The 25,992-nt window shown below is 46.2% G+C and overlaps 1 protein-coding gene across 3 annotated transcripts in view; it reads left to right on the top strand.

Annotated features, from left to right (window-relative positions):
- The window catches only part of rspo1 (R-spondin 1), a 216,957-nt gene that overhangs the window by 111,507 nt on the left and 79,458 nt on the right, over positions 1 to 25,992 (top strand). For all 3 annotated transcript variants that reach the window (XM_038801181.1, XM_038801183.1, XM_038801184.1), the window contains exons 4-5: positions 5,237 to 5,386; positions 8,425 to 8,613. In XM_038801181.1, coding sequence (XP_038657109.1) covers positions 5,237 to 5,386; positions 8,425 to 8,613 — 339 coding nt within the window. The remainder of the gene's footprint in view (positions 1 to 5,236; positions 5,387 to 8,424; positions 8,614 to 25,992) is intronic.

Below are 25,992 nucleotides of genomic sequence, written 5' to 3'. Positions count from 1 at the left end.
GATGGCCACAAGAACTGGAGTTTGTTTTGGTCAGTGAAGGACTGTGGCTTCAGAAGGAAGTTGTTGTATTTTGATGGAGACTGTGGTGAACGTATTGTATTAACCATTCACCATGTATTTCACTGTATCACGCTGTTGCCCATGTGGGCTCAATCTATGGTCCATTGTACGATATTACATAGAATGTATCATGTTGGTGCACTTGTGGGCTCCGCCCCTGGCTCTGCCCCTTGAGGGGAGGTATAAAGAGCAGCAGCCCTGTAGGCGGCTCTCAGTAGCAGAGCAGTAGCAGGCAGGCTCTGTTCCAGTTGATTAAAGCCACAGTTTACATCTACTCTCTGATTTGCGTGAATTGATGATTGCATCAGGGACATTGGTCAATGGGAATCAACCGGTTGTTTGAATGTACTTCCCAGAAAACACCATGTGAGTAAAAGCTCAACTGCAGCAAAACTAATTGGAAAGTGCAAACAAAATGATGGCATTGAAACAAAACTAAGTTAAATAAACTATCTGCGATGTTCCTAGTGTGTTTCAGAATATTTGACAATTTTTCCATGGAAGACATCTTGGTATATTTTATTTCCATGCTGTGCTTAAGCTAAATTTTGATCTCAAGAGTGGTTAGATTTAGGATGGTCTTCTGCTGGAGCCACTGATCAAAAAGTGAATTGGTAGATTAATGTGACTGTCCCAAGAACAAATAGGCCAAACATTGAAATTGTTATTCTTAGCAAACTGGAATATTGAGCGTTTCTTCACCACATTTCAAACACTTGTGGAAGGCATTTACACTTGAGATATTAATAGGAACTGAATTCATGGCTGCACAGCAGGATTTCGTTGAGAGGGCCCTGCACTGAAATGGTAGCTGCTTCGCATACAGTCCAAAGATGTACAGGTCAGGTGGATCGGCCAGGCTAAATTACCCCTTAGTGCCCAAAAGGTTAGATGGGATTAGAAGATTACGGGGATAGGATGGGAGTGTAGGCCTAGGTGGGGTGCTCTTTTTGATAGTCAATGGGCCGAATAGCCTCCTTCTGCAATGTAGAGATTCAATGATATGCAGGTTGTGTGGCTGATTTTATCCAGAGTGGCCTATTTTATCCAGAGAGATTGTAGTCTGACTCAGGTAGTTACTTCAAGCTAGTCTCTGTACACTGGATTCTCCCATCCCCCAGCTGCGGGTTGCTCGGCGGCATTGGTGTTCGTTTGTGTTGGGATTCTATCTTCCTGCTGCTTGTCAATGGGTTTTCCCATTGTAACCACCCAAGCCTATGGGAAAACTGTAGGCAGTAGTGCGTTGCCGGTGGGAAAAGTGAATCCCGATGACTGGAGAATTCTGGCCTATGTACATACGATGAGATATTAAGTTGGCACATCTCTCCTGAGTGCTGACTAGTCAATCTGCCTTGCAAAATCTCTAGTGTATGATTGCTGATGTTACTGTTACATCAGTGTTTATGTCTCTCATCACCATAACTATTCTATTAACCCATGGCACACCATCTACCACCAAGTATACTATTGAGCACTAAACTATGCTTTAAACTATTTACATTGCATTTGTTGGCTCCCTGACCTCCTCCCGCCAAAGTCCATCGGTCAGAGGTTAAGTCTTCACAATTTTTTCTCACTGCATTCTTTTGACCGCTGAGAAGGGTGGGTCTTGGACAGGGTCATTGGATGGGTCAACATCTCTCAAGTTGCCGTAAGTGTTTTGGGGGCCTCCATCCCATATCATGTGGTAATTGATGGGCGCCAATGAAATCTAATCTATTACACTACAGTAGCTAGTTTGTATCACAACTGTAATGATCAACCCATTGACAGGGAATGAGTTGGAACTGGGCATTCCCTCAAATTTCTTTGTAACCTGGGGGAAAAAAAGGGGAAAGCAGATGTTTTTGGTTCAGTTGTGAGTTCATTTGTGAGAGGCAGGAAGTGGTTTAGGCCAGAAATGAAGAAGGATCTGGTCAAGACTTTAGCCAGGGATGAATAAATGGAAAGGAATTTTGCTCTCTAATCAGAAAGCATGCTATTCTCCTTGTAATGTACATGAAAGTAAACATTATGGGCACGATCCACTCGAATGGGAACAGAATTCCGTAGCGAACCGAGAAACGCCACGCTACTGAATGCCCTTTTAGGTAGACATGGCGCCTCAGTGGAGAAGGCCCCGACGGGGCTACACTTAGTCCTGTTTTCTTCACTAAGGACTTCTGCTTACCAGAACTCTTCAGTGAGGAAGGAAATCTATCTACCCCCCAACATGACCTCCGAACCCTCCAAAAGCCCCGACTCACCAATAAGGAGTGCTGAGGCCCTCTTCCCCCCCCCCCCCCCCCCCCCTCATCCCTCTGCACCTGCATAGTGCACCTCTGGCTCTGATATTCATCATGGGAAAATGGCAGCTTGGCACTGGCACCACCAGCCTGGCACCCTGGCAAGATCTCCTGGGCACCATGGCAGTGCCAGGCTGGCATCCAGATGGCACTGCCAGAATGCCAGACTGGAAGTGCCAAGGTGGCAGATGGCATCAGCAGTACCAGGGTTCCATCCTGCCCAGAGGGCAAGCACCTGGGGGCCTCCAATCCCCTGGGAGACTTCCATGAGTGCCGTTCCACCTGATGCCCATTATGGAGACCAGCACTGAACATCGTTCATCCGAGATCTCCAAGGAGAGTGGGTTAGATCCTACGCCTTGGGTAGATCATGGAAGAGCATATTAGAATGAGACTAGCTGTCTCATTCTAATACACAGATTGGCTAAAAGGTGATCCCGGTCACAATGAGGTGGGATTCACTTCACCACGTCTTGTGCGATTGCATTAGGTCTCACGAGGCATGGCAAGCCAGATAGATCCCAGGAGTGGGATCTCCTGGCAACTACCAGCCACGCCGCACTGCCTTACAGGTGTGTTGTGGCTGGTAGATTGTGCCTTATACCAGATACTAAAGAGCTGGAAGTATAGGAGGGCTTGTATCAAGCGGGTTGGAAGTGACTGAGGGGTGGAGGAGCAAAATTGGAGAAAGCTATCTGATTTGCCCGTGCCTCCGACCGCTGGTCTCAATGGAGGGCTGCATCTGATTTAAGTAACCCACTTGGTGTCAATGTGAAGACAGTTGAAGGAGATAATTCTGCAAATAGCTGAACTCTTCCACCGACATTGCATTTTTTTCAGCACTGCACAAGCCCCACCCATACTGTATCTTAACAATGGCAACTCAAAGGACATAGCTGTACAGGGGGAGGTCAGGGCAGCATAAGGGTTCAATGCTTTCTGATCTCTAAAAGCAAAGAAAAATGTCAAGTCTGATACTTTTTGCTGGCAGAGATTGCTTGGTGGTCCTGTCCCTTCCTGGCACTAGGGACCCTAACATTGGTTATGAATATGCAGCACGAGACTTTGGCAGGAATTCTTTTGCTTCCCCTGCGATGTGTTTCCCAGTGGTGCAAGCATAGTGGCACAGTGGTTAGAACTGCTGCCTCAAAGCGCTAGGGACTCGGGTTCAATTCTGACCATTGGTGACTGTCTGTGTGAAGTTTGTTCATTCTCCCCTTGTCTGCCTGGCTATCTTCCGGGTGCTGTGGTTTACTGCCATAGTCCAAAGAGCTAGGTGTATTTGCCATGCTAAATTGCCCCTTAGTGTCCAAGGATGTTCAGGTTTGGTGGGGTTATAGGGATAGGGTGGGGAAGTGTGACTAGGTAGACAGAAGGTCTCTTTCAGAAGGTTGGTGCAGACTCAATGGGCTGAGCTATCTCCTTCTGCACTGTCGGAGTTCTATGAATTGTGTGAGGAGATCCTGGAGACTGACGCTGGGGGTAATGTTGTGGAAGCTGCTCCTATCAGACTGACGATGCTTCCATTGCCTGCCTCCTCCTCCTGTTGCATTCCCCTCAGCCGTACTCAAGCTGCAGACACAGCGAGGGTTGCTGGCAGCCCTTGCAACAAGATGTGCTGAATCAACCTCCCACCTCCTCAGTTTGCCTGCTATTCCTCATTGGATGGTGATCCCAGAGGTGTGTCATGCCACTCGACCACTTTCTGGAAGATGGAACAAGAATGTGGACTACTGCTGCGAAGGGGATTGGTATCCCAAATGGTCCCGAAAGTTGAAAAACATTTAACACAGAACATTTTGCCCTAGTCTTTGATTGAAGCCCATGCATGCTGCAAAATAAAGCAAGTCCTTAATTTTATATTGATCATGTCCACTGGAGTATTCACCAGTTCACTCGTCTGGAAGTTTGAGAGAAGAACATGTGAGGACACAATTCAGATGATCATAGAATCATAGCATTTACAGTGCAGAAGGAGGCCATTTGGCCCATCGAGTCTGCACCGGACCTTACAAAGAGCACCTTACTGAAGCCCACATATATACCCTACCCCCGTAACCCAGTAACCCCCATTTAACATTTGTTTGGACACTAAGAGCAATTTAGCATGGCCAATCCATCTAACCTGCACACCTTTGGACTGTGGGAGGAAACCGGAGCACCCGGAGGAAACCCACGCAGACACGGGGAGTATGTGCAGACTCCGCACAGTCAGTGACCCAGCCAGGAATTGAACCTGGGACCCTGGAGCTGTGGAGCAACTGTGCTAACCACTATGCTACCATGCTGCCCTATGATGATAATGGAATCTGGTGCATAAACAAAAGTCCTATTCTCTCTCACACCATCCTTTGCCTGATATTGGGCAGTGAAAACAAACTTGTGATTGTGACGGAGGTGGTTTTGCACACAAGATAGGCCAGCGACACGAATCAAGGGAATAATCAAGACAGTCCCAAAATTTGTAACGGTCCTTTTAACTTTAACCGCACATCCCACATAGGCTGCACTGAACGGTTCACTGGCTAACGCAAGCTCAACAAATTCCATGAATTAAGAAATTTTCTACGCTTGACCCATTCCCCCATGCCCTCTTCCGGTCTCAAAATTAAGAACAGGTTCTTCTTTTGCAGCTTTTGTCTTCAGAAGGAGTGCAAACATTGCTTTGAAAGTTACAAATGAAAGAAGCTGTCAAATGGTAAAATGAGACAGTCTTTTTCATGCAACTTGTTTATCTTGTGTCAAAGAAATAAGATTGGGCACGAGATTACAGTCACACAGTATTAAGTCAGTTTGCGATTTGTTTGGTCTGCATTATATCCTTCGGGTGCTTGAAATATGTGAGGTTGCTCCGCTTTCAGTTAAGGACGATTTTGCCATTGTTCTTCCAGAATGCAAAATTGAGAACTGTGAGGCCTGTTTCAGCAGAAACTTTTGTACTAAATGTAAAGAAGGACTGTACCTGCATCGAGGGAAATGTTTTGACAGCTGTCCAGAGGGCTTTGCAGCCACAAATGGCACCATGGAGTGTAGCCATGCTGGTGAGTACGAACCAACTTAACTCTGTTTACAAAAACTTTGTTTAAGTTTCCACAAAGATATTGGGACAAGATGTCAAGAGTGGGACTAGATTTGGAATCTACCCCAGAAACCAGATTTTTTTTTTCCCCCAGCCAGTTTCACTCCACCATCTTGGAATGAAAATACCAAACGTGAAATTGCCCTGATTTCGATTGTTTTCGCTTTCGCTTACAGTGGTCCCAGGAGACTGCGAGGCCTGGATAGAGTGGACGTGGAGAGGATGTTTCCACTTTGAGGAAAAACTAGACCCAGAGGACACAATGTCATACTAAAGGAACGATTCTTTAAAACAGAGATGAGGAGGAATTTCTTGAGCCAGAGGGTGGTGAATCTGTGGAACTCTTTGCCGCAGAAGGCTGTGGAGGCCAAATCACTGAGTGTCTTTAAGACAGATATAGATATGTTCTCGATTAATAAGGGGATCAGGGGTTATGGGGGGAAGGCAGGAGAATGGGGATGAGAAAAATATCAGCCATGATTGAATGGCAGAGCAGACTCAATGAGCCAAGTGGCCTAATTCTGCTCCTATGTCTTATGATCTTATGAGTTGTAGAAAGGGTGATCACAGGGCTCAGGGGAGCTGGAGGGAGTCGGGTTATGGTGGAATTTGTAAACCTGTTTAAGATTTTGCTCGACCTGGCACTCACAGGAAATAATTCCCCCAGGAATGTTGGTGCGGGAAATGGTAATGTCAAAAGAGGGATTGCTCCCCATAAAGTGAAATAAGTCGGGGAAAACTGCTGGGAACTATACCTCGCCTTGGAATGTCTGAAAACAAGATTGGGAGTTAAAAGTGTAAAATTGTTCTCATACTCATCATTGATCTCTCTCAAGTTGATTACCCTGCATTTAAGTTGGTTAAAAAAAGTTACATTGAGAAAATAGCAGAAGAAAACCTAAACGCAATTAATCTTTTTCCCTAAATGAATCATTTTTTAAAATGTTTTATTCAAGTAAGGATTATACATAACAACATACAGAGCAGCACGGTGGCCTAGTGGTTAGCACAACCGCCTCACGGCGCTGAGGTCCCAGGTTCGATCCCGGCTCTGGGTCACTGTCCGTGTGGAGTTTGCACGTTCTCCCCGTGTCTGCGTGGGTTTCGCCCCCACAACCCAAAAATGTGCAGAGTAGGTGGATTGGCCACGCTAAAATTGCCCCTTAATTGGAAAAAATAATTGGCTAATCTAAATTTATTTTTAAAAAAAATACATAACAACATACATACAAACAATCAATTAATTATAAAATAAACAAAATACAATCCTCCTAATTTGAGATTTTTTTCTCTTCTTTCTGTTAAAACGTTCCCTTTTTTCCTCTCCTCTTATCCCATCTCCCGTACCTCCCCTCTTTTTACCTGCTGGCAAAAAACAGATTTGTAAGTAGAGACAAGAATAGCCTCCATCTTATCCAGAATTCCCTCTCTGAGCCATGAAGGACAAATTTAATTTTCTCAAGTTTAAGGAATTCCACAAGATCCCCCCAATCCTGTCGATATCTTTGGTGGACCTTCAGATTTCCATTCTAATAAAATTCACCTTTAGGCAATCAGTGTGTCAAAGGCCACCACATCGGCCCTTTTCCCTTCTATCAGTCCTGGTATTTCCTACACTCCAAACATTAACTCGAGAGGTTGGATATGGAATAGCAATGGGGAATATGGAGTGAAATTATGCACAGGGTCAATACTTGACCTTTATGCTCTAGAATAAGCTTCATTCAATTCAAGATAGTACATAGGGCCCATACGACACAACAAAGAATGAGCAGGTTCTTCACAGAAGCAGAAGATAACTGTGAGCTGTATAAAGGACAGCTACCATATCCACATGTTCTGCTCATGTCCATCATTAGTGCCGTTTTGGACCTCGGTGTTTAAAACATTATCAAAAACTGTGGAGGTGACAATATTACCCTTAAATGAATCATAAAGTCTCACATTTACTGTAAACTAATCAGTTGTTTGACACATTGGCAAGTGAAAGAAACTGCAATAAAATTCATTTCAATCTTATTCATTTTTCTTGGGAAGAAGGTCATCTCTCCAACTTGCTCACCTCTGCCCTGGGTTCGAATTCCATGGCTAGCAAGAATTTAAAAAGTGTTAAATTGAATTCAGTTTCCGAATGATAGTCTTGCTCTGCCAGCTGCTCCACATCATTAAAATTAATATTCACACATGCTTTTCTCAGCTCTGCCTTCAACAATGTAAACGTCTCACCGTTCCCAATCCCTGTCTATTTATTCTGCTCTGGCTACCAGGAACATCCATTGATGAAGCCTGATGAACACTTCTCATTTACAACTTAGCTTTGACTCCAGCTGAGAACAGTGGGATGAAAGGTTCCTTTCTCCTTTTGTGCAGTCAACCCAGTTCCCAATAAGCATGACTCCCTATTGTATAAGTGCTCATAAATTTAAGCCATTACTAAATTGCTGAATGAAACAGATTGTTTTTAATTAAAGAATCAGCATTTCAAAAATGTATGTGTTTTTATTACAGATTAATTAAGTATGGATAAATTTAGATTTTCATTCAGACTTTCTCTCAGTGGAGGAGTCTGTATGGGCTGGATTTTATGCTCCCTTGCTGGCAGGTTTGATGGTGGCAGGGCTAGTAAAATCCAGTGGGCGGTTTACCTGGTACCTATTTGCCCAGCTCTGTCCTCTGAAATTTAATCTGGGGGGAGGGAGGGAGGGGGGGAGGGAGGGGGCGGGGGGGGGGGGGGGGGGGGAGATGGCATCAAGCTTATTGAGGCCTCCAAGTTGGCAATTGAGGGAGTTTAACGCAATTCCTAGTGTAAAACTGCTGCAGGGTAGTCAGCAGTATGGTGGGTGGGTTTTCAACAAACTTTTTAGCTGTTGGTGGTGAACTGTACCGACCTATAAAATCCAGGACCCGATGTGTCATTTTAGTATTCATTTTAACCTTAAATCTTTCTTTGAATAATTTTCCAGAGATGGGCAGTAACATCCGCTTTATAATTTTTCACAGCACAATGTGAAATGAGTGACTGGAGCCTCTGGGGCCCGTGTACCAAGCGAGGGAAGACATGTGGCTTCAAAAGAGGTACAGAAACAAGGACCAGACAGTTGATCCAAGGGCCTTCATCAGAAGATGTGAAATGTCCCCCGGTCAGTGAGAGCAGAGGTTGCACAGTGCAGAGAAAGCCTTGCTTAAATGGTAGGTGGCAACAAGTAATCAAATGATTTCAAATAGGTTTAACAATTAGCTGAATCCCACCATTACACCACATCCATATGCATTTCAGGATTGGTTTAGGAGTAGAGATGGTCCACAGGAACCTCATGGACACCTGTGAAAAGCCCCAATATAATCATAGTCGGACAGAGCAGTACGATGGTTTCTTCTGATGCTTGTTATGCACACCAGCCAGGCCACGTCTGACCAGTTGGCGGACATGAAAGCTTATCGTCAGATTTCAACCATAATTTCAAAGACAAATAAGTCTCATGTCAATTGTACAATTCCATAGTGAAGAATAGGTGGAGCAATTTTAACCTTACCTGCCTGTTGGGAAATGAAAGAGATCAGATTAAATTCTGGTTTTATACCTCACCCAATTGTACCTTTAAATGACGGGGATTGACCTTGTTTGAATTCCAACAATGCTCATGGATTGATGTAATCCAATATTATTCTACCATATGGTCAATGTTACCAAAAGGGAAATACTTTATTATAATTAATGCAAACAATGCAAGTTGAATCCTTTTTGGGACAAAATTAAGCTTTATTGTTCCATCTCATGAAATAGAACACTTTACAACATGTGAAAGAATGCCAGTGGCAAGGGATGTCATATTACTGCATGACAAAAAAAGCACAAGTATTTCAGGATAAATATATACTGAAGCATGAGGTACAACTCTCCCATTATCTAACTGAACGGTGGGACAACTCAACGGACTGAATGTCCTTTGCCTGTTGCTGTTTCAAACTTGTGTATTTGGGAATATTCTCAAGAACTCACGGCTGTCTTGAGATTGGAGAGTGTTGAGAGTGCTTCACCCTGTGCCTAACATATTTTGCATCTGATGCAAGAACATACGGAACGGTGGAGCTGACAAGGCACTTAACCCTTCTACAGATAATATCAATCACCAGTATTGTGGACTTTAACCATCAATTCAACATACTCAGGTAAGGTTTTGCAAAACTCCTCTGTCCTATTCCTCCCCTCCTCACAGCCTAAAGAACTCCCACCACAATTCACAGATAGATATTCTGGAATTCCTACCCTAAATCCCTTCCATCTCCACTCCCCTCACTTCCAAAATATCTTTTGGTTACACCTCATAATATTTACTTATTTGCCTTGGCATCCATTTTTGTTATTATACCTCCATAAATCACTTCTGGGGGTGTTTTGCTCTGCTAATTGTGCTGGATCTGCAAGTTGTTGTAATGTTTATGATTGTGTAGAAATGTTTATTTTTAATTCAAAAATTGTGATTGGAACAAAAGCAGATCGACATTTTGCAGCCAAAAAATCATCATGCCCACTATCTGAAATGAATTAGTTTGAAAAACTTTACAGCCCCTCGGGGTGAAGCTAAGTCTTCCTTACACTGTGCAAAGAGTGCAGTGGTGGTGCCATAGAAGCTTATTTCCCTGTTACTGTTCATGTCATCACAACAGCATGTTTTACATCCACGTTAATCGCACTCCAACATTTTATAAGGATTTATGTGATTGTTTGAGAGCTGGATACTTACAAGAGGAAGGGCAGTTGGTCTGTCTTCGCTTTTCTATCCAAAACAAACTTACAATATCCGATCACAGCAGCCAGCTGTTTCTTCAGTGACTCCAGTTTGTTTTTTCTTACATCCACACTTTGTAGGTAAGTTCATCCCATGTGTTGATCACTCTTAATTTGATGACGATGTTCCTGTTCTTGGTCATGAATTTCTCAATAGGAAGACAAAATAGTTCAGACCAATATTCTTATTTCCCTACTTGTACTGTTTTCTGGGTTGCTTTTAACTGGCGGCAGGGGAACCCTTAAAAAGGGAGCAGAACCTTAAAATTAGGGATGGACCATTCAGGATTATGTCGGAAGCCCTTCCTTTAAAAATACACCAGTTACATAGTTAAAAAAGAGTGATGGTAATCTGGAACTCCCTCGCCCAAATAATTGATGGGGCTGAGTTAATGGAAGACTTAAACAAGGTTGATAGCTTTACATTTTCACAGAAGTATTAAAAGGATTTGTTATAAAAGAGAGTGGAGATACAAATGAACCATGATCGAATTAAATGGTGGCAAAGACTAGCTGCTTCAATCTTCACAACTCGAGTTCAGCGAGATATGATTTACTTATTTCATTGAAACCAGTTTGCAGCACCTCAGCTGCCTTCTCAGATTCTATGTCCCCAGTAACGTAATGGTTATTGTGCCCGGCCAGCATTCCCAAGGTTGTGGGCAGAAGTTTGGCACTGGGGACAGGAAACCGACATCGGGACTGTTTCTACCTCTGGGATGCCCTCTTAATTCCCATATCAGCCTCCCCGAACAGGCGCCGGAATGTGGCAACTAGGGGCTTTTCACAGTAACTTCATTTGAAGCCTACTTGTGACAATAAGCAATTTTCATTTTCATTCATTTTCATAATTGGCCTGGAAATGGGCTCGCCACCCAATTAAGGATGGCCATTGGGCGATCAAAGCTGTAGGGCCAATCAGATGTCTTCCAGCTTGAAAGCAGCAGCGGGCAACAACACAATGTAAGTAAGAGACAGGACGCTTCTGTCCAACTATAAGGCCTTGACTATATGAGCTCAGGGGTGGACTAAATATATCGACAGGACAGACAGTGCTGCTTTTAGCTCCCTCCCACCTCTGATTCTGGGGCTGAATATTTAGTCTTGTTTTGCATCTGAGGATCGCAAATTGTGAAAATTATATCAATAATCTGGTCATTTACGGTCTTGCTCTAGAAAATGACTCTGAATTCTGTTAAATAGTCTGAAACCCCATCTTGTTTACTGATATCTTTCCGGGAAACTTAATCTGCCTTGCCGACCTCATCTGACTTATTTTACGTGATTCCAGTCCCATTTTATGTGATCATATATTTGATCCATTTTAAATGAGCTGGAGGGGTATTAGTGTCAGTGTGGATTCAGAGTAACAGTGCAGGGACAGTTCCCCGACCTCAAAACACAACAGTTGTTGTTGCTAGGGGTTCTCTCCCCGCCCCCCCCCAGCCAAAAAAAACCTTTTAACTTAACATTAATCATAATAAAATGTGTGAATTTTGTTTGTAAATGCTAACTGCACAGCAATATTAATTTCTGTCACTGTTTTCATGAGGTAGGGTGCAGGGCTTGACGAGAGCAGAAGTAAGTTGAAGGGTCAAAGGGGAAGTTCTAAATGGCTGAGATTCCATTCTGTCTTCTACCTCCTCGACTATATAAAATGCATTAATTCCGCAGTTATGTGTAGGGTCAAAATTCCTTCTCACAAAGTTATGGGATGCAGAAACAAACTTGCTTTTGCCAAGGTTCCTCATGGAAAACATTTAACTCTGCGTCTGACTATAATGGGGGCCAGTAAAAAGGTTTGTTATGATGAGAGGCCCTTATTAATAGGTCACTGGATGTATATGTGTTTTAGGAGGGAAGCAGAAGAACACCAGGCCTTTTAGTCTTGTCAGTATTGTAGGGTTTTTTCTTCATTTCTTTTGGAGCTAGTTTATGAAATAGCTTGTTTTATACTCACAAAAAGTCAAAAGAAAGTATGCATAGTCAACAACTAATGAACAGTGTTCACCAGAAATAACAGAGTCAAATTTTCTTCCACGCACTGGACTGGATTCTCCGCTGTCGGGATTCTCCGTTTCAGAAATTGGGGGCTGGATTCTTCGATTCTGCGGCCACTTCCGGAGGATGCCTCTGGTCTTATGACCAAAAAGTCGGCACTGCCTCCGCACTGATGTTCCACCCAGTAGGGGGGCTAACAGCCACACCGTGTATTGCCCCCGGCTTTATGAGCGGTATAGATCAGGAAGATAGGAAGTAACTTTTTCCCTTAGTGGAGGGGTAAATAACCAGGGGGCATAAATTTAAGGGAATGGGAAGGAAGTTTATAGGAAATGTGAGGAAAAATCTTTTCACCAAGAGGGTGGTGGGATGCTGGAACTCACCACCTGAAAGGATGGTAGAAGTGGGAATCCTCACAACATTTAAGAATTATTTAGGTCAGCAATTGTACTCAGCGTGGGGGCGGAGAAAGGGGCGTCGGACTTGCGACGCCTTCGCGCGATTTTCCGGCGACTGGAGAATCGCCGCCAGCCACGCTCGTGCGGTCGATGTGGTGCTGGTCAGGGGCCGTTGAAAGAGGCCCCCGCGGTGATTCTCCGCGGTCGACCGGCCGAGTACCCACCGCCGTGTTTCTCGTATGGTTCCACCCGGCAGGAGCTCGGCGTCGCGGCAGCGGTGGCCTTCCTGGTGGGGGGCAGGGGGATCAGTCTCCGGGGGGGAGCCTTCACGAAGGCCATGCCCGTGATCAGGGTCCACCGATCGGCGGACACGCGCGATCTTGGGGGGGGCCTACCTTCTTCCGGGCCAGCCCGCTGTGTGGGTCTGCCATGTTGCGCGGGGACGGCGCTGCAGGCGGAAGTGCAGGGCTCCGTATCAGCAGCAGGAGCTGCACGGCACACGCCGGGGCACTGCAAGCCCCCTTAAAGTCAGAGAATCACTCCGGACTTTTAGAAAAAAGCCCGGAGTGATTCGCGCCCATTTTCTGGCGGGCTTGGAGACATAACCCCATTATTGGAGAATCCTGGCTCATATTATACAAGGCTATGGGCCAAGTGCTGGAAAATGGGATTAGTGTAAATAGGTGCTTGAAGACTGGCGCGGAACAATGGGCCAAAGGGCCTCTTCCTGTGATGCAAAAAACCCGATGACTCTATTCCTTGCTCAACCAACAAAATTCCAGAGAATCTGGTGATCTATTTTATTGATGTTTTGTGGTTCTTGTTGTCTGAAGAATGGATGCCATGCCTGCCTGCATAATAGGTGATTCTGCATTTCAATGTAATTTGTCATAGGTGAAACCTTAATATTTGTCATATTAAGATTTGAGCTGGAATTGGCTAAGTTAAAGGCCTTCTTTTCAACGATAAAGTACTGATGTTAAGGTAGGTTCATATGCACTGGACTTGATAATTGCTTTTCATAGAATCCCTACAGTGCAGAAGGAGGCCATTTGGCCCATCGAGTCTGCACAGACCCTGCGAAAGAGCACCCTAACTGAGCCCAAAACCCCGTAACCCCATCTAACTTTCTGGACTCTTAGAGGCAATTTAACATGACCAATCTACCTCACCTGGACATCTTTGGACTGTGGGAGGTAACCGGAGCTCCTAGAGGAAACCCACAGGAGAATGTACAAACTCCACACAGACAATTAGCCGAGGCCGGAATCGAACCCGGGTCCCTGGTGCTGAGAGGCAGCAATGCATACCACTGTGTCACCGTGCTGCCACACATGGTGAAGAAGAGTGTGGTTGGAGGGGAGTGGGTGAATGGTGTGTGAGGCAGAGCGACGTTTTGTTTACAGGGGCCTTGCAAGCAGGATTCCCCTCACATCCTGCTGAAATTAACCTGTAGAATGTCTTTAAATTTTGGCACTGGGTTTCTTGCCCACCAGTCAGTTAAATTTGACAGGCGGGCAGGGAAACAGCAGGGGAGAAGATGTTATGCGAGTTATCATGAGGAAACAGAATGCTGGAAAGTGGGTAAGGGTGGGGTTTAGTACCCGTCCCAATCCACTTGTGCTGGGGTTTCAAACTGTCCCCCTACAAACCGCTCCCCCGCCCCCTACACCGACAATGCCCCATTAACTATCGATCGCATAGTAAACAGGTTCTGCACAGTAGCGAACTGTTAGAAGTTTGGACAGAAGGATATCAAGTTAAATTTAACATGAAGAAATGGGGAATGATACATTTTGGGGAGAAAAATGAGAGAAAAACATACATGAAGGGCACAATTTGTGTGAGGGCCACGAAGAATCCATGTTATCGTAATAATTAGAGAACAAAAATAAGACAACAACATCACCCTGTCCGCTCAAACACAGTGGTTTGAAGTGTATTTGTTTCAACGCCAGAAGTATAGCGGGTAAGGCAGATGAACTTAGAGCACTGATTACTATTTGCAATTACGATGTTGTGGCTATCACAGAAACATGGTCAAAGGAAGGGCAGGATTGGCAGCTGAACTTTGGAGGATATAGATGCTTCAGGAGAGGTAGAGGGGGATGTAAAAGGGGTGGGGGAGTAGCATTACTGGGTAAGGAGAATATTATAGCCATACTGCAGGAGGATACCTTGGAGGGCTCATACCCAGATTGTCTGGGTAGAGCTCAGGACCAGGAAGGGGGCAATCACAATGTTGGGCATTTATTACAGGCCTCCCAACTGCCAGCGAGAGATAGAGGAGCGGATAGGTTGAGAGATTTTGGATGGGTGCAAAAGTAACAGGGTTGTTGTGGTGGGGGATTTTAATTTCCCCTATATTGACTGTGACTCATTTAATGCTCGGGGTTTGGATGGGGCAGAGTTTGTAAGGTGTATCCAGGAAGCCTTCTTGATGCCAAATGTAGATAGTCCAACTAGGGAAGGGACAGTGCTGGATCTGGTATTGGGGTATGAGTTGGACAGGTGATTGAGATTTCAGTTGGGGAACATTTTGGGATTGTGACCACATTTCCGTACGTTTTAGGGTTCTTTTTGACAGGGATTTCCTCCCACAGTCCAAAGACGTGCAGGTTAGGTGGACTGGCCATGCTAAAATGCCCTTAGTGTCCAAAAAGGTTAGGAGGGTTATTGGGTTATGGGGATAGGGTGGAAGTGAGGGCTTAAGATGGCCGGTGCAGACTCGATGTGCCGATTGGCCTCCTTCTGCACTGTATGTTCTATGTTATAATTAATTGATTTAATTAGGAGTGCAGAGAACCTAATTTTTTCACTACAGCAAATAAAACTAAGACTCGATTGAATGGGGGTGTTCAAAGTTATGAGGGCTGGGATTCTCCGGTCCACCAACCACGTGTTTCACAGCCCCGCGCCATTCGTTAGCAGCAGGATTCTATCTTCCCGTCGCTTCTCAATGGGATTTCCCATTGTAACCATCCCATGGCGTCGCAAAACCTGCCAGTGGGGATGCACTGCCAGCGGGAAAATCAAATGGCAAAGGCAGGAGAATTCCGACCGAGGTATTTTAATAAGGTAAATTAAGACAAACTATTTTTATTTGTTGGTAAAGTGGTAACCGAGGGCATGGCTTTATGTCATCATCAAAGAATGTTGGGGGAGTTTGGGAGAATTTCTTATTCCACCATCGTTTGGACTGCCATAAACAGAGGTGGAAGCAGAGTTCAGAAGAGTTTTTGAAAACAAAATGGATAACTTTTTGAAAAAGTGAGAAGTTGAAAGGATTTGGGGAAAGAACAGGGGAATGTGACACAATGGAGAGTTTGTCCAGAGCCAGCAGAAGGGGGCCAAATAGCCTCTCTTCGTGTCATTATGCACAGATTCCATATGCAGTCACTTTTTTTTTATAAATTTAGATTAGCCAATTATTTTTTCCAATTAAGGGGCAATTTAGTGTGGCCAATCCACCTACTCTGCACATTTTTGGGTTGTGGGGGCGAAACCCACGCAGACACGGGGAGAACGTGCAAACTCCACACGGACAGTGACCCAGAGCCGGGATCGAACCTGGGACCTCAGCGCCGTGAGGCGGTTGTGCTAACCACTAGGCCACCGTTATGCAGTCACTGTTGGCGAAATATGGAGATAAGTACACAATACTGTCTTATACTTCTTTAATGTCATTGTCAGGAAGTTGCTGTAAAAGGGCTTTCTATCACACATAATTTCTACCTGATAATTGCTGCAATTTTGTGACCAGGAAAGTGCATGTACACCTGATCGAGAGGTTTTAATACAGTGCTGATGACTTTGGCAGAGGATTCAAATCTTGATGACAAAATATCTTTATTCATGGCAACCATCAGATACTACATCCCGACCACACATTTGTGAGGGAAAAGAAAACAATCAGTGGCCATTTAAACTTTAGAAAAATATTTCAACTGTTCTATCACCAAACAATGCTTTCTTTCACCAATGAACCACATCCAAGATTTCAACTTTTTGTTTTGGTATTGTTGCTCCCATCGTTCCTATGGCTTTTATTTATCTTTACCATTTTTTTGTCTGTGGATCATTAATTAAAACATACCTTTATATCGAGCAGTGGAAGTAAAGAACTCAACGTGTCAAAATAGTACACTGTGTTAAAAAGTTTTGTATTTTGGGGCAGAGGAACCCAGACATTGTGGCACCCAAGAGATCGAAAGGGTTTGTTTTGATTGGTTGGCTGGTGGCCAATGGATTGGCCAGGGACAACTAACAATGATTGCTTCCTATCAGGTGGGGTTTTTTGGAGAGAACCTGAGAGAAAGCACTGGACCCTCAAATTGGAAGCAGCTCCCTCTTTCTGCTCTGCAGCCTACTGTCTGAAGATAGAAGTTTCTAGACACTGAAAGAAGTGGCTTTCTTTATCTATCTATCTGTCTATCTATCTATCTATCTATCTATCTATCTATCTATCTATCTATCTATCTATCTATCTATCTATCTATCTATCTATCTATCTATCTATCTATCTATCTATCTATCTATCTATCTATCTATCTATCTATCTATCTATCTATCTATCTATCTATCTATCTATCTATCTCTCATGCCTGCTAATTCTGTGAGTCTGCAGTGAAAACCATTACAAGCTGTAAGAAAAGATAACATCCATCTGAACGTCTAGACAGAAGAATAATCTAACAGCAAGACGTCCATCCAAAACAAAAACTCATCCTTTTACTTTCGGCATTATTTTATACCCCTCTTTTCTCTCTGTGTTTGTCTGTCTGTGTGTGTGTGTGTGTGTATAGAGTGTAGGGCAAGTAAAGAGGAAGGGTTAGAGATAAGATTAGAGATAAGAGATAAAATAAGAGATTAAGATAAGTTAGAGATAAGATAAGAGTTAACCAGTTGTATTTGTTGCCTATTGAATTATAGTTACTGTTAATAATAAAAAGCTAATTGTGTTTAAATTTACAAACCTGGTGACCGTAGTAATTGGGCAGCTGAAGACCCGGATGTTTTAAAATAAAAGTTAATTTTAACACTGTTGTGACTCCAGATCAAGCAGGGCTTGAACTGACTGCACACTAGCCCAGGGTGTCGTAACAGTATTCCTCTGCCCTGGACTGCCACATGTATTCAAGCTTCCACACATATCTCAGGTACCCAGCTATACCAGCAGAACACCACTGCTTCAAAAGCTTTGTTAAGGTGCCACCAGCCTTTAGATTACCCTGGATCTCTAGCTTCACGCTGTCCAACATCACCAGTTCTACACCTTGCAGCTCTGTATTTGTCTGGAGCATCTCTCTCTGCTCTGCTCTTGACTTCACTGAACAAATCCTGTTTTCAGGTTTCTGTTCTTTTTTCCTTTAACTCAATTCTGTCCCATTCCTTGGTTTCAGGGACTTCCTGTTCCTTACATTCCAGTCCTTGCTTTCTGTTCCTCCGGATTGACCTGCCTGTTGTGGTAGGACCTGTGAAATGCTCCTTGCCTCTGCATTACCTGGTTCTAAACTCATGGTAACTGCTCCAGAAGCCCTGGTGTGGGCTTTTGGCTTCTTAGCAACAGTGTGGTATTTTGATAAACTGTGTTTGTTTGTTTTAAGGGTTTCAAACCTTATTACAGTGCAGGCAAATTTTAAAGTGAAAATAAAACTGAACCAAACTGAAGATATTAACCCTTTCCTAGTGCACAAAATAAGCTCACCTAAACTTATACACTATTCCTAAATATATGATACGAATATAAATTACTTAAACTATCTCTATTTCCAAACAATTGTTAGCTGTTTTCTTCCAAGGGAGAAATTGCAATCAAGTGCCCACATATGCGCTCGCAGTTGAGGTTATAAGATAGAAAACAAAAGTAGAGGCAATGGATGGCTTTCCTTTCTATAATCAAATATAGATGAATGCTATTGTAACACCCTGGAAACTATTTGAGATGAGGATGCAAACTGGCATCCTCCTGATCTGTACATAAGAACAAACAATTATGAGAAATAGGAGCTGGTGGGGGCCACTCTGCCGCTTGAGCCTGTTTCACTATACGAAAAGGCCATGATCTGGCTTGGTCTTAACTTGCCATTCATACCTGCCCTCTATAATCCCAGACTCCCTTGCGGATCAACAATGTGTCTAACTCAGCCTTGAATAATCCAGTCACCACTGCTCTCTGAGGAACAGAATTCTAAAGAGATGAAAGTCCTCCTCATCTCAATCTGAAATGGGATACCACGGGCAGAATTCTCCGGCCTCCCAGCCACGTGTTTCTCGGCGGCGGGAGGGGGTGCACCGTTCGCTGGCAGCGGGATGCTCTGCTCCCGCCGTTGTCAATGGAGATTCCCATTGAAGCCACCCCACGCCGTTGGGAACCCCACAGGCTGAGGTGCGCTTCCGGTGGGACCAGAAAATCCCGTCACCAGCGAATGGCCAGAGAATTGCAGCCCACATCTTTGAAAACTGTGTTCTGTTGTTCAAGTTTCCGGGGAGGGGTAAACATCCTCTCAGAATCTCCCCTGTTAAGACCCCTCAGAATCAATAAGGTCACCTCTCATTCTTCTATGATTCAGTTATTATTGCCTAAGCTTGCGGACTTATCTGATTATTTTCTTCGCATTTCGTCTGTTACCTTGGTCTCAGTGAAACACTTCATATTCCATTCAAAGGCATACTCCACATTCTATCAAGGATTAGTTTAAAATTAACTGGCACATTTTGAATTATATTAAGCCCAGGATTGAGAGATTAGTTGCCTATGGAACCAGAGTCAAGGAAGTCTACAGCAATCTTGTTGAGGCTGTCCATAACTAGATGTAATTAGATGTAATTAGAAATACTGGGAAAATGAAAAGTGAAAACACAATTCATAGTTATCTTAACACAAGTCAGTGAACAGAAAGATCTGTGCACTTCTATTCTGAGAATAACACATCGGGAAAGCTTTGTGTAATAGGTCACATGTTAGTCATATCAATCTTTTGTTTCCTTATTTTTGGTAGTATATTAGAACATAGAACAGTACAGCACAGAACAGGCCCTTCGGCCCTCAATGTTGTGCTGAGCCATGATCACCCTACTCAAACCCACGTATCCACCCTATACCCGTAACCCCCCTAACCCTACTTTTATTAGGACACTACGGGCAATTTAGCATGGCCAATCCACCTAACCCGCACATCTTTGGACTGTGGGAGGAAACTGGAGCACCCGGAGGAAACCCACGCACACAGGGGGAGGACGTGCAGACTCCACACAGACAGTGACCCAGCCGGGAATCGAACCTGGGACCCTGGAGCTGTGAAGCATTTATGCTAACCATCATGCTACCCTGCTCCCTTATTCCTTGGGTCCTTTGTGTAAACATAAGCTGTAGAAGTTCTGCACAATGTTTTCCTGACAGTATGATGGGCAGGATTCTCCCCTACCTGGCAGGGCGGGTGGTCCCAACGGCGAGGAGTGGCGTGAACCACACCGGCATCGGGCCGCCCGGAAGGTGCGGAATGCTTCATGGGATAGGCCGATGGCAGCAGGTTTGGCAGCGCGCCAACCAGCGCCGAAGGGCCTCTGCCGGCTGGCGTGAGTTAGCGCATGCGCAGGGGGGTTCGTCTCTGCACCGGCCATGGCAGAGGTCCACAGCAGCTGGTGCGGAGGGAAAGAGTGCCCCCATGGCAGAGGCTCGCCCGCGGATCGGTGGGCCCCGATCGTGGGCCAGGCCACCGTGGGGGCACTCGCCGGGGCGTTGGAGAATCCCGCCCATTGTTTTGACTAGAAACTGTCGCTGTAAAGTTTGATAATAGCAAAACAGCTGCAAGATTACTACTCAGAAACCCATCTTTTAAAAAATGTATTTGTTCCTGGGATGTGGGTGTTGCTGGCTAGGCCAGTGCTTATTTCCCATCCCTAAATGCCCTTCAGAAGGTGATGGCGAGTTTCCTTCTTGAACCATTACAGTCCCTGCGGTGCAGATACACCCACAGGGCTGTTCAGAAGTGAGGTCCAGCATATTGACCAAGCCCCAGTGAAGGAATGGTGATAGAGTTTCAATCAGGATGGTGTGACTTGGAGGGGTAGTTCCAGGTGGTGGTGTTCCCACACATCTGCTGCCCATGTGTTCCTGTGTGCCAGAGTCTGTGGGTTTGGAAGGTGCTGTCAAAGAAGAGTTGGTGAAGGGCGGCAGTGTATCTTGTCAATGGTACACACTGCTGCTACAGTGTGTCAGCAGTGGAAGAAGTGAATATTTAAGGTGGTGATGGGGTGTCAATCAAGTGTGTTGCTTTGTCCTGGATGTTGTCAAGCTTCTTGAGAGTTTCTGGAGCATAACTTATCCAGACAAGTGGGGAGTGTTCCATCACATTCCTGACTTGTGCCTTGCAGATGCTGGATAGGCTTTGGAGGGTCAGGAGGTGAGTTATTTGCTGCAGAATCTCCAGTCTCTGAGCTTCCTTTGTAGCCACAGGGCGCAATTCTCTGTCCTTGTTGCGCTCTCAATCAAGTGTGCCGAGGCCGGTGAATAGCGGGAGATGCGGAAAACGAGAATTGCGGCAAGCGTCAAACCATTTCCGATGCAACCGGCCCACTCCTGTAGGTGAAATCGGGAAATCGCCGTAGCATGGCGAGAAACCAATTATCACTTAAGCCCTATTCCCATTCAGTTAACGGGAGCCACTCCATATCCAACGGCCTCCCATGATTCAGCGGTCTTCCCAGCAAGTGGTCACCCTGGTGCTGATTAGTACTCTTTTTGAAAAACGTGAACTTGGCGGATGGGCTGCTGCGAGGAGGTGAGTGGCCATCTTTGCTTGCAGGAAAGAGCCAGGGGCACTGGGCATGCTGCCCCTCTGCTCGGGGAGGGGGACACAAACACACACACAACTGGGGGTTTGCAGCAACGTTGGGTTGGGCCGGCATGGGGGCAGGGGTTATTGGGGAGGGGTGCCCTGTGGCATGGTGGTTGGGGAGGGGGTGCGCGGACATGCGTGGGTCAACTATGCCAATCCCTCTACCTAGCCCCGGCCTGTCTGCCCCACTGACTACCCACAACTCCCACTAACCGCGGAGGCGTCTGGCCTTGCGATTGAAGGCTACTGCTAATCGGGAATTGGTAATCGTGGTTAAGTGAGCACTTCACATATCATGGTTAAGTGAGCACTTCAGACATCCCAAGTGGATTCCCGTGGATGGGAGTGCCATGTAGCATGTGGGAGTCATTACCTAGCACCCCAATATACCTTGATGCATGGACACTGTGTTTGAACACTGCAGAAGGTAGCACCACAGACCCCAGCAGCCAACGTCAAAATACCCAGGGGATGAGCCCCAGCCCTGGGCACATATCCGCAGCTGGGTGTGCGTGGGCAGGGCGTGTCATGTGGAGATGCGGGGGGTTGGGGGAGCGTAACATGTCTGGGGCAATGTGGCATGGGATTGGTGGTCAGCCTGCATCATGCAACAAAGAGCCAAAGGTGTCATACTGGTTATGTTGAGGGTATTTTAATGTACCTTGTCCAAGTGTACACCGCTATCCTGATGGTGCCGCTTCACTATCCATACCTTCCATCCCTCACCCCCCTCCCACAACCCTCCCACAAAGCCCCTCCCCCTCCTTACGCCCAACATATAATCCATTCCTTACTCACCACCCAGCCTCGCCCCCCTCCAGTGCCCTCAGTGATCCTCAATATGCTTTACCTTCGTAGCTCTATCGCTTAGTCTAGGTGAATCCCCAGGATGCTCATCAGAGGTAGAGGCAACCACGTCCCATGGTCTTTGATGCCCCTGGCGGGAGTCCTCTGAGGGCTCTGGGGCCGGAGGACCCGGGCGCAGTTGACAACGATACATATACAGCCGTGCCACCCTGTCCCATGTGCTTACCTCGAGACGCGGCCTCATCAGAGGGGTGGAACTCGGGTAAGCAGTCCATAGGATGGGTCCATAGGATAGGTTGCCACCCAGTGTCCTCTCCTCCCGGTCGGTGCTATAGGGCCCTGGGATTCACCTCGGGACAGAGGGCCAGTTGGATCCAGCCCCAGCTGCCCCTGCATCATCTGGTTCTGCCAGCCCTGGTGGCTCCCCATTGTCTGCACCTGGTGTTGACACCCTCAGCAATGCTCCTCAGTGATTGGGCCATGCTCTGCAGTGACTCGGCGTTGCCCACCTGCGAATGAGACAAGCTTTGCCGAGCCTCAGTCATTCCCATCTGACAGTGGGTCACGTCCCGCAGCACCTCATCAAGGTCAGCCTGGTACTGGGTCACATCCGCCAGTGAGTCGGACAGTCTGCGAGGCCGTTCGCCATGGCCGTCAACGACTGCGCCATTCCTTGGACACCTTCATTCATGCTGCCGACATCATGCACCAGGCTCCCCAATGAGTAGTCAATTATTTTTCTTTTTTCAATTAAGGGGCAATTTAGCATGGCCAATCCACCTATCCAGCACATCTTTTGGGTTTTGGGGGTGAAACCCACGCAGACACGGGGAGAATGTACAAACTCCACTTAGTCAGTGACCCAGGGCCGGGATTCGAACCCAGGTCCTCAGCGCCACAGTCCCACTGCTAACCACTGCGCCACCGTGCCACCCTGGGCTCTCCACTGAGGTCACCATCCAAGCAGTGTTGGCCTCGCTGCCACTCATTGCCAGCGACATGTCCTGCATCCGTAGCCTTTGGGACTCCTCCAAATGGCTATCGTTCTGTTGAAGTGGCGTTGACATCTCCTTTGGAACACCCCGATTGCTCTCTAATTGTCTCTATCAGCTCCGGTAAACCTGTTCTAGAGGCTCAACATCTGGCTGGGACCCAGCTGTGATCCAGCAGACCTGCGACTGCTGATTCGCCTGGGGGTTCCTGCCTCCACCTGATGTCCATCAGCGACTGCATGGTGCTCACCAGATTGTGCCCCAGAAGCCTGCCCATTAACATTTCCCACCGAGGTGTGTGTCTCTGCGCTGGGGAGATTGGGGATGATGGCTATTTCGCATCAACTGTGGCACCCTCGGAGCTCTCCTCAGAGCTGGTCTCATGGGAGGAGGGGGGCACACCAAATGAGCATGTGCCAGCGGCCGAAGGACCTGCAGGAGAATGAGCACATGGTCAGTGGGAGGAATTGGTCAGTCTGTATGGCAGTAACAACTCACATGTAACAATCCATCCATTTCATTTCATTTTCATAGGGCCCGGTGCATCCTCACCTCTACGGCATGCACCGACCTCTGCATTGGTGACTGCTCTGTCCTCGGCCAGCCCCGTAACCTCCAAGGCCCATTCCTTGAATGTCGTGAGGATTCTTATATCCGGCACCCCTCCGCCAGTCTAGACCCTCTCCCGGCAATTGTGGGAGAGCTTCTCCTGCGGAGACACTGAGAGGGCATCATTAGCCACACGCATGGGTCACAGTGTGGGTGGTGGGGGGGGTGATGGGCGGTAGGTTTGGTGTGAAGGGAGGATTGAAGTGATGGAAGGGGTGAGGTGAAGGGAAGGGGGTGTGAAAGGTGAGTGGTGGGGGACAGATGGAGGGTTGGGGGGAGAGCTGGCGGAGCTGGGGGGTGCGAAGGCTCCAGGGGTGGGGGCTGTTCACCTCACCAGTGCTGCCCGGTGTAGGTTATTGACCTTCTTGCGGCACTGGAGGCCAGTTCTCCTGGTCACGCTACCCGATCTTCCCGCCGCTGCCACTTCATTCTAGGTGGCACTGGCTGCACTGTACTTCACCCTGTAGGACCCTCAGGGGAACAAGACATCCCTCCTAGTCTCCACCACATCTAGGAGCCTCCCCAGATCTGCATCAACAAATCTTGGGGCCGGTCTGCTTGGCGCATGCCTGCGAGCTGAGTCGGGTTGGCTGTGCAGGTGCTGTTTCAGTGATGCTCGTACTTTTTAGCAGGGGACACTGGCGAGCGCGGTGCTGACGAATCAGCTGGCAAGCTTTCATTTGCGGCATGAAACACGTGGGGCCTCGTTATGTGGACTAATTGACGTCGAATGGCTTTGCCGACTCACCGGCTGAACTCCTGGAAGCTCATGTCAGTTCCCGCGCACTTCCACACTTCGAAATCTTTCCGGAGAATCGTTGCCACAGTACTTATATGTCTATTTCAGTTGCGTTTCCGGTCAATGCTTAGCCCAGGGTGTTGAAATTGCACAATGGTAATGTTATTGAATGTCAAGGCGTGAAGGCTAGACTCTCTCTTTTTGGAGATGGTCATTGCCTGGCACATGAGTGGGAAGTCACATTCACTCCGCATATCAGCCCAAGCCTGGATATTTTCCAGATCTTGCTGTATGTGGACATGGACTGTTTCAGTGTTTGAAAAGATGTGAATGGTGCTGAACATTGTGCAATCATCTGCGAACATCCCCACATCTGACCTTATGTTGGATGAAAGGTCACTGATGAAGCAGTTGAAGATGTTTGGGCCTAGGACATTATCCTGAGGAACTCCTGCAGTGATGCCCCTGAGAGGATTGACCTTGCACAATGACAACCAGCTTCCTTTGTGCTAGGTATGACTCCAACCAGTGGAGAGTTTTCCCTCGGATTTCTCTTCACTCCAGTTTTGATGGGCTCCTTGATGCCACATTCAGTTGAATGCTGTCTTGATGTCAAGGGCAGTCATTTTCACCTCAACGCTGGAGTTCAGCTTTTTGTCCATGTTTGCATCAAAGCTGTATTGAGATCAGAAGTTGAATGGTCCTGATGGAACCCAAACTGAACATCAGCTAGAAAAGTACAAAATCCATCCTGCTGTCATTTTAGCCACTCTCCTTGTCTTTTGCCTCTACAGCCAATCAACAATCCTGCAATTTATTATAAATTATCCTTGTCTGCACGGCGCACAATTATAATCTTTTCAGGCTCAATTTATAAAGGAACCATTTACTTGGGTTTAAACTCTTCATCGTCCGAAGAAATTTTGTGTACATATCCTGCAGTTTTGGGATTATCTTTACAATTAGTGCCAACTAGGAAGATGATCCATCAAGAATAGCATTGATTGCAGCCATGAAAATCACATATGTTCGTAGTTTCAGGATAAAAGAATAAGGTAAACCCATTGCTTTCAGGATTGTCACTTGTGAAGAGAATACATAATAATATAATAATAATTGCTTATTGTCACAAGTAGGCTTCAATGAAGTTACTGTGAAAAAGCCCCTAGTCGCCACATTCCTGCCGGTATGGGAATTGAACCCGCGCTGCTGGCTTGTTCTGCATTGCAAGTCAACCCACTGCACTAATATGGAAATCGGATTTCCATCTGCACGGTGATCTGGCAGAGTGGATCACCCAGCCCATATAGAATCCAGTTGAGTTCCATTGTGTTGAAACTATAGGATCAAAATCAAGTAGGTTCCATGAAGGGTGATTCACTATTACCACCCA

Source organism: Scyliorhinus canicula, chromosome 1 (assembly GCF_902713615.1).
Source record: "Scyliorhinus canicula chromosome 1, sScyCan1.1, whole genome shotgun sequence".
Taxonomy (NCBI): Eukaryota; Metazoa; Chordata; class Chondrichthyes; order Carcharhiniformes; family Scyliorhinidae; genus Scyliorhinus; species Scyliorhinus canicula.
Note: the sequence above shows the minus strand (reverse complement) of the source record. Positions and strands in the feature narration are given on the sequence as shown.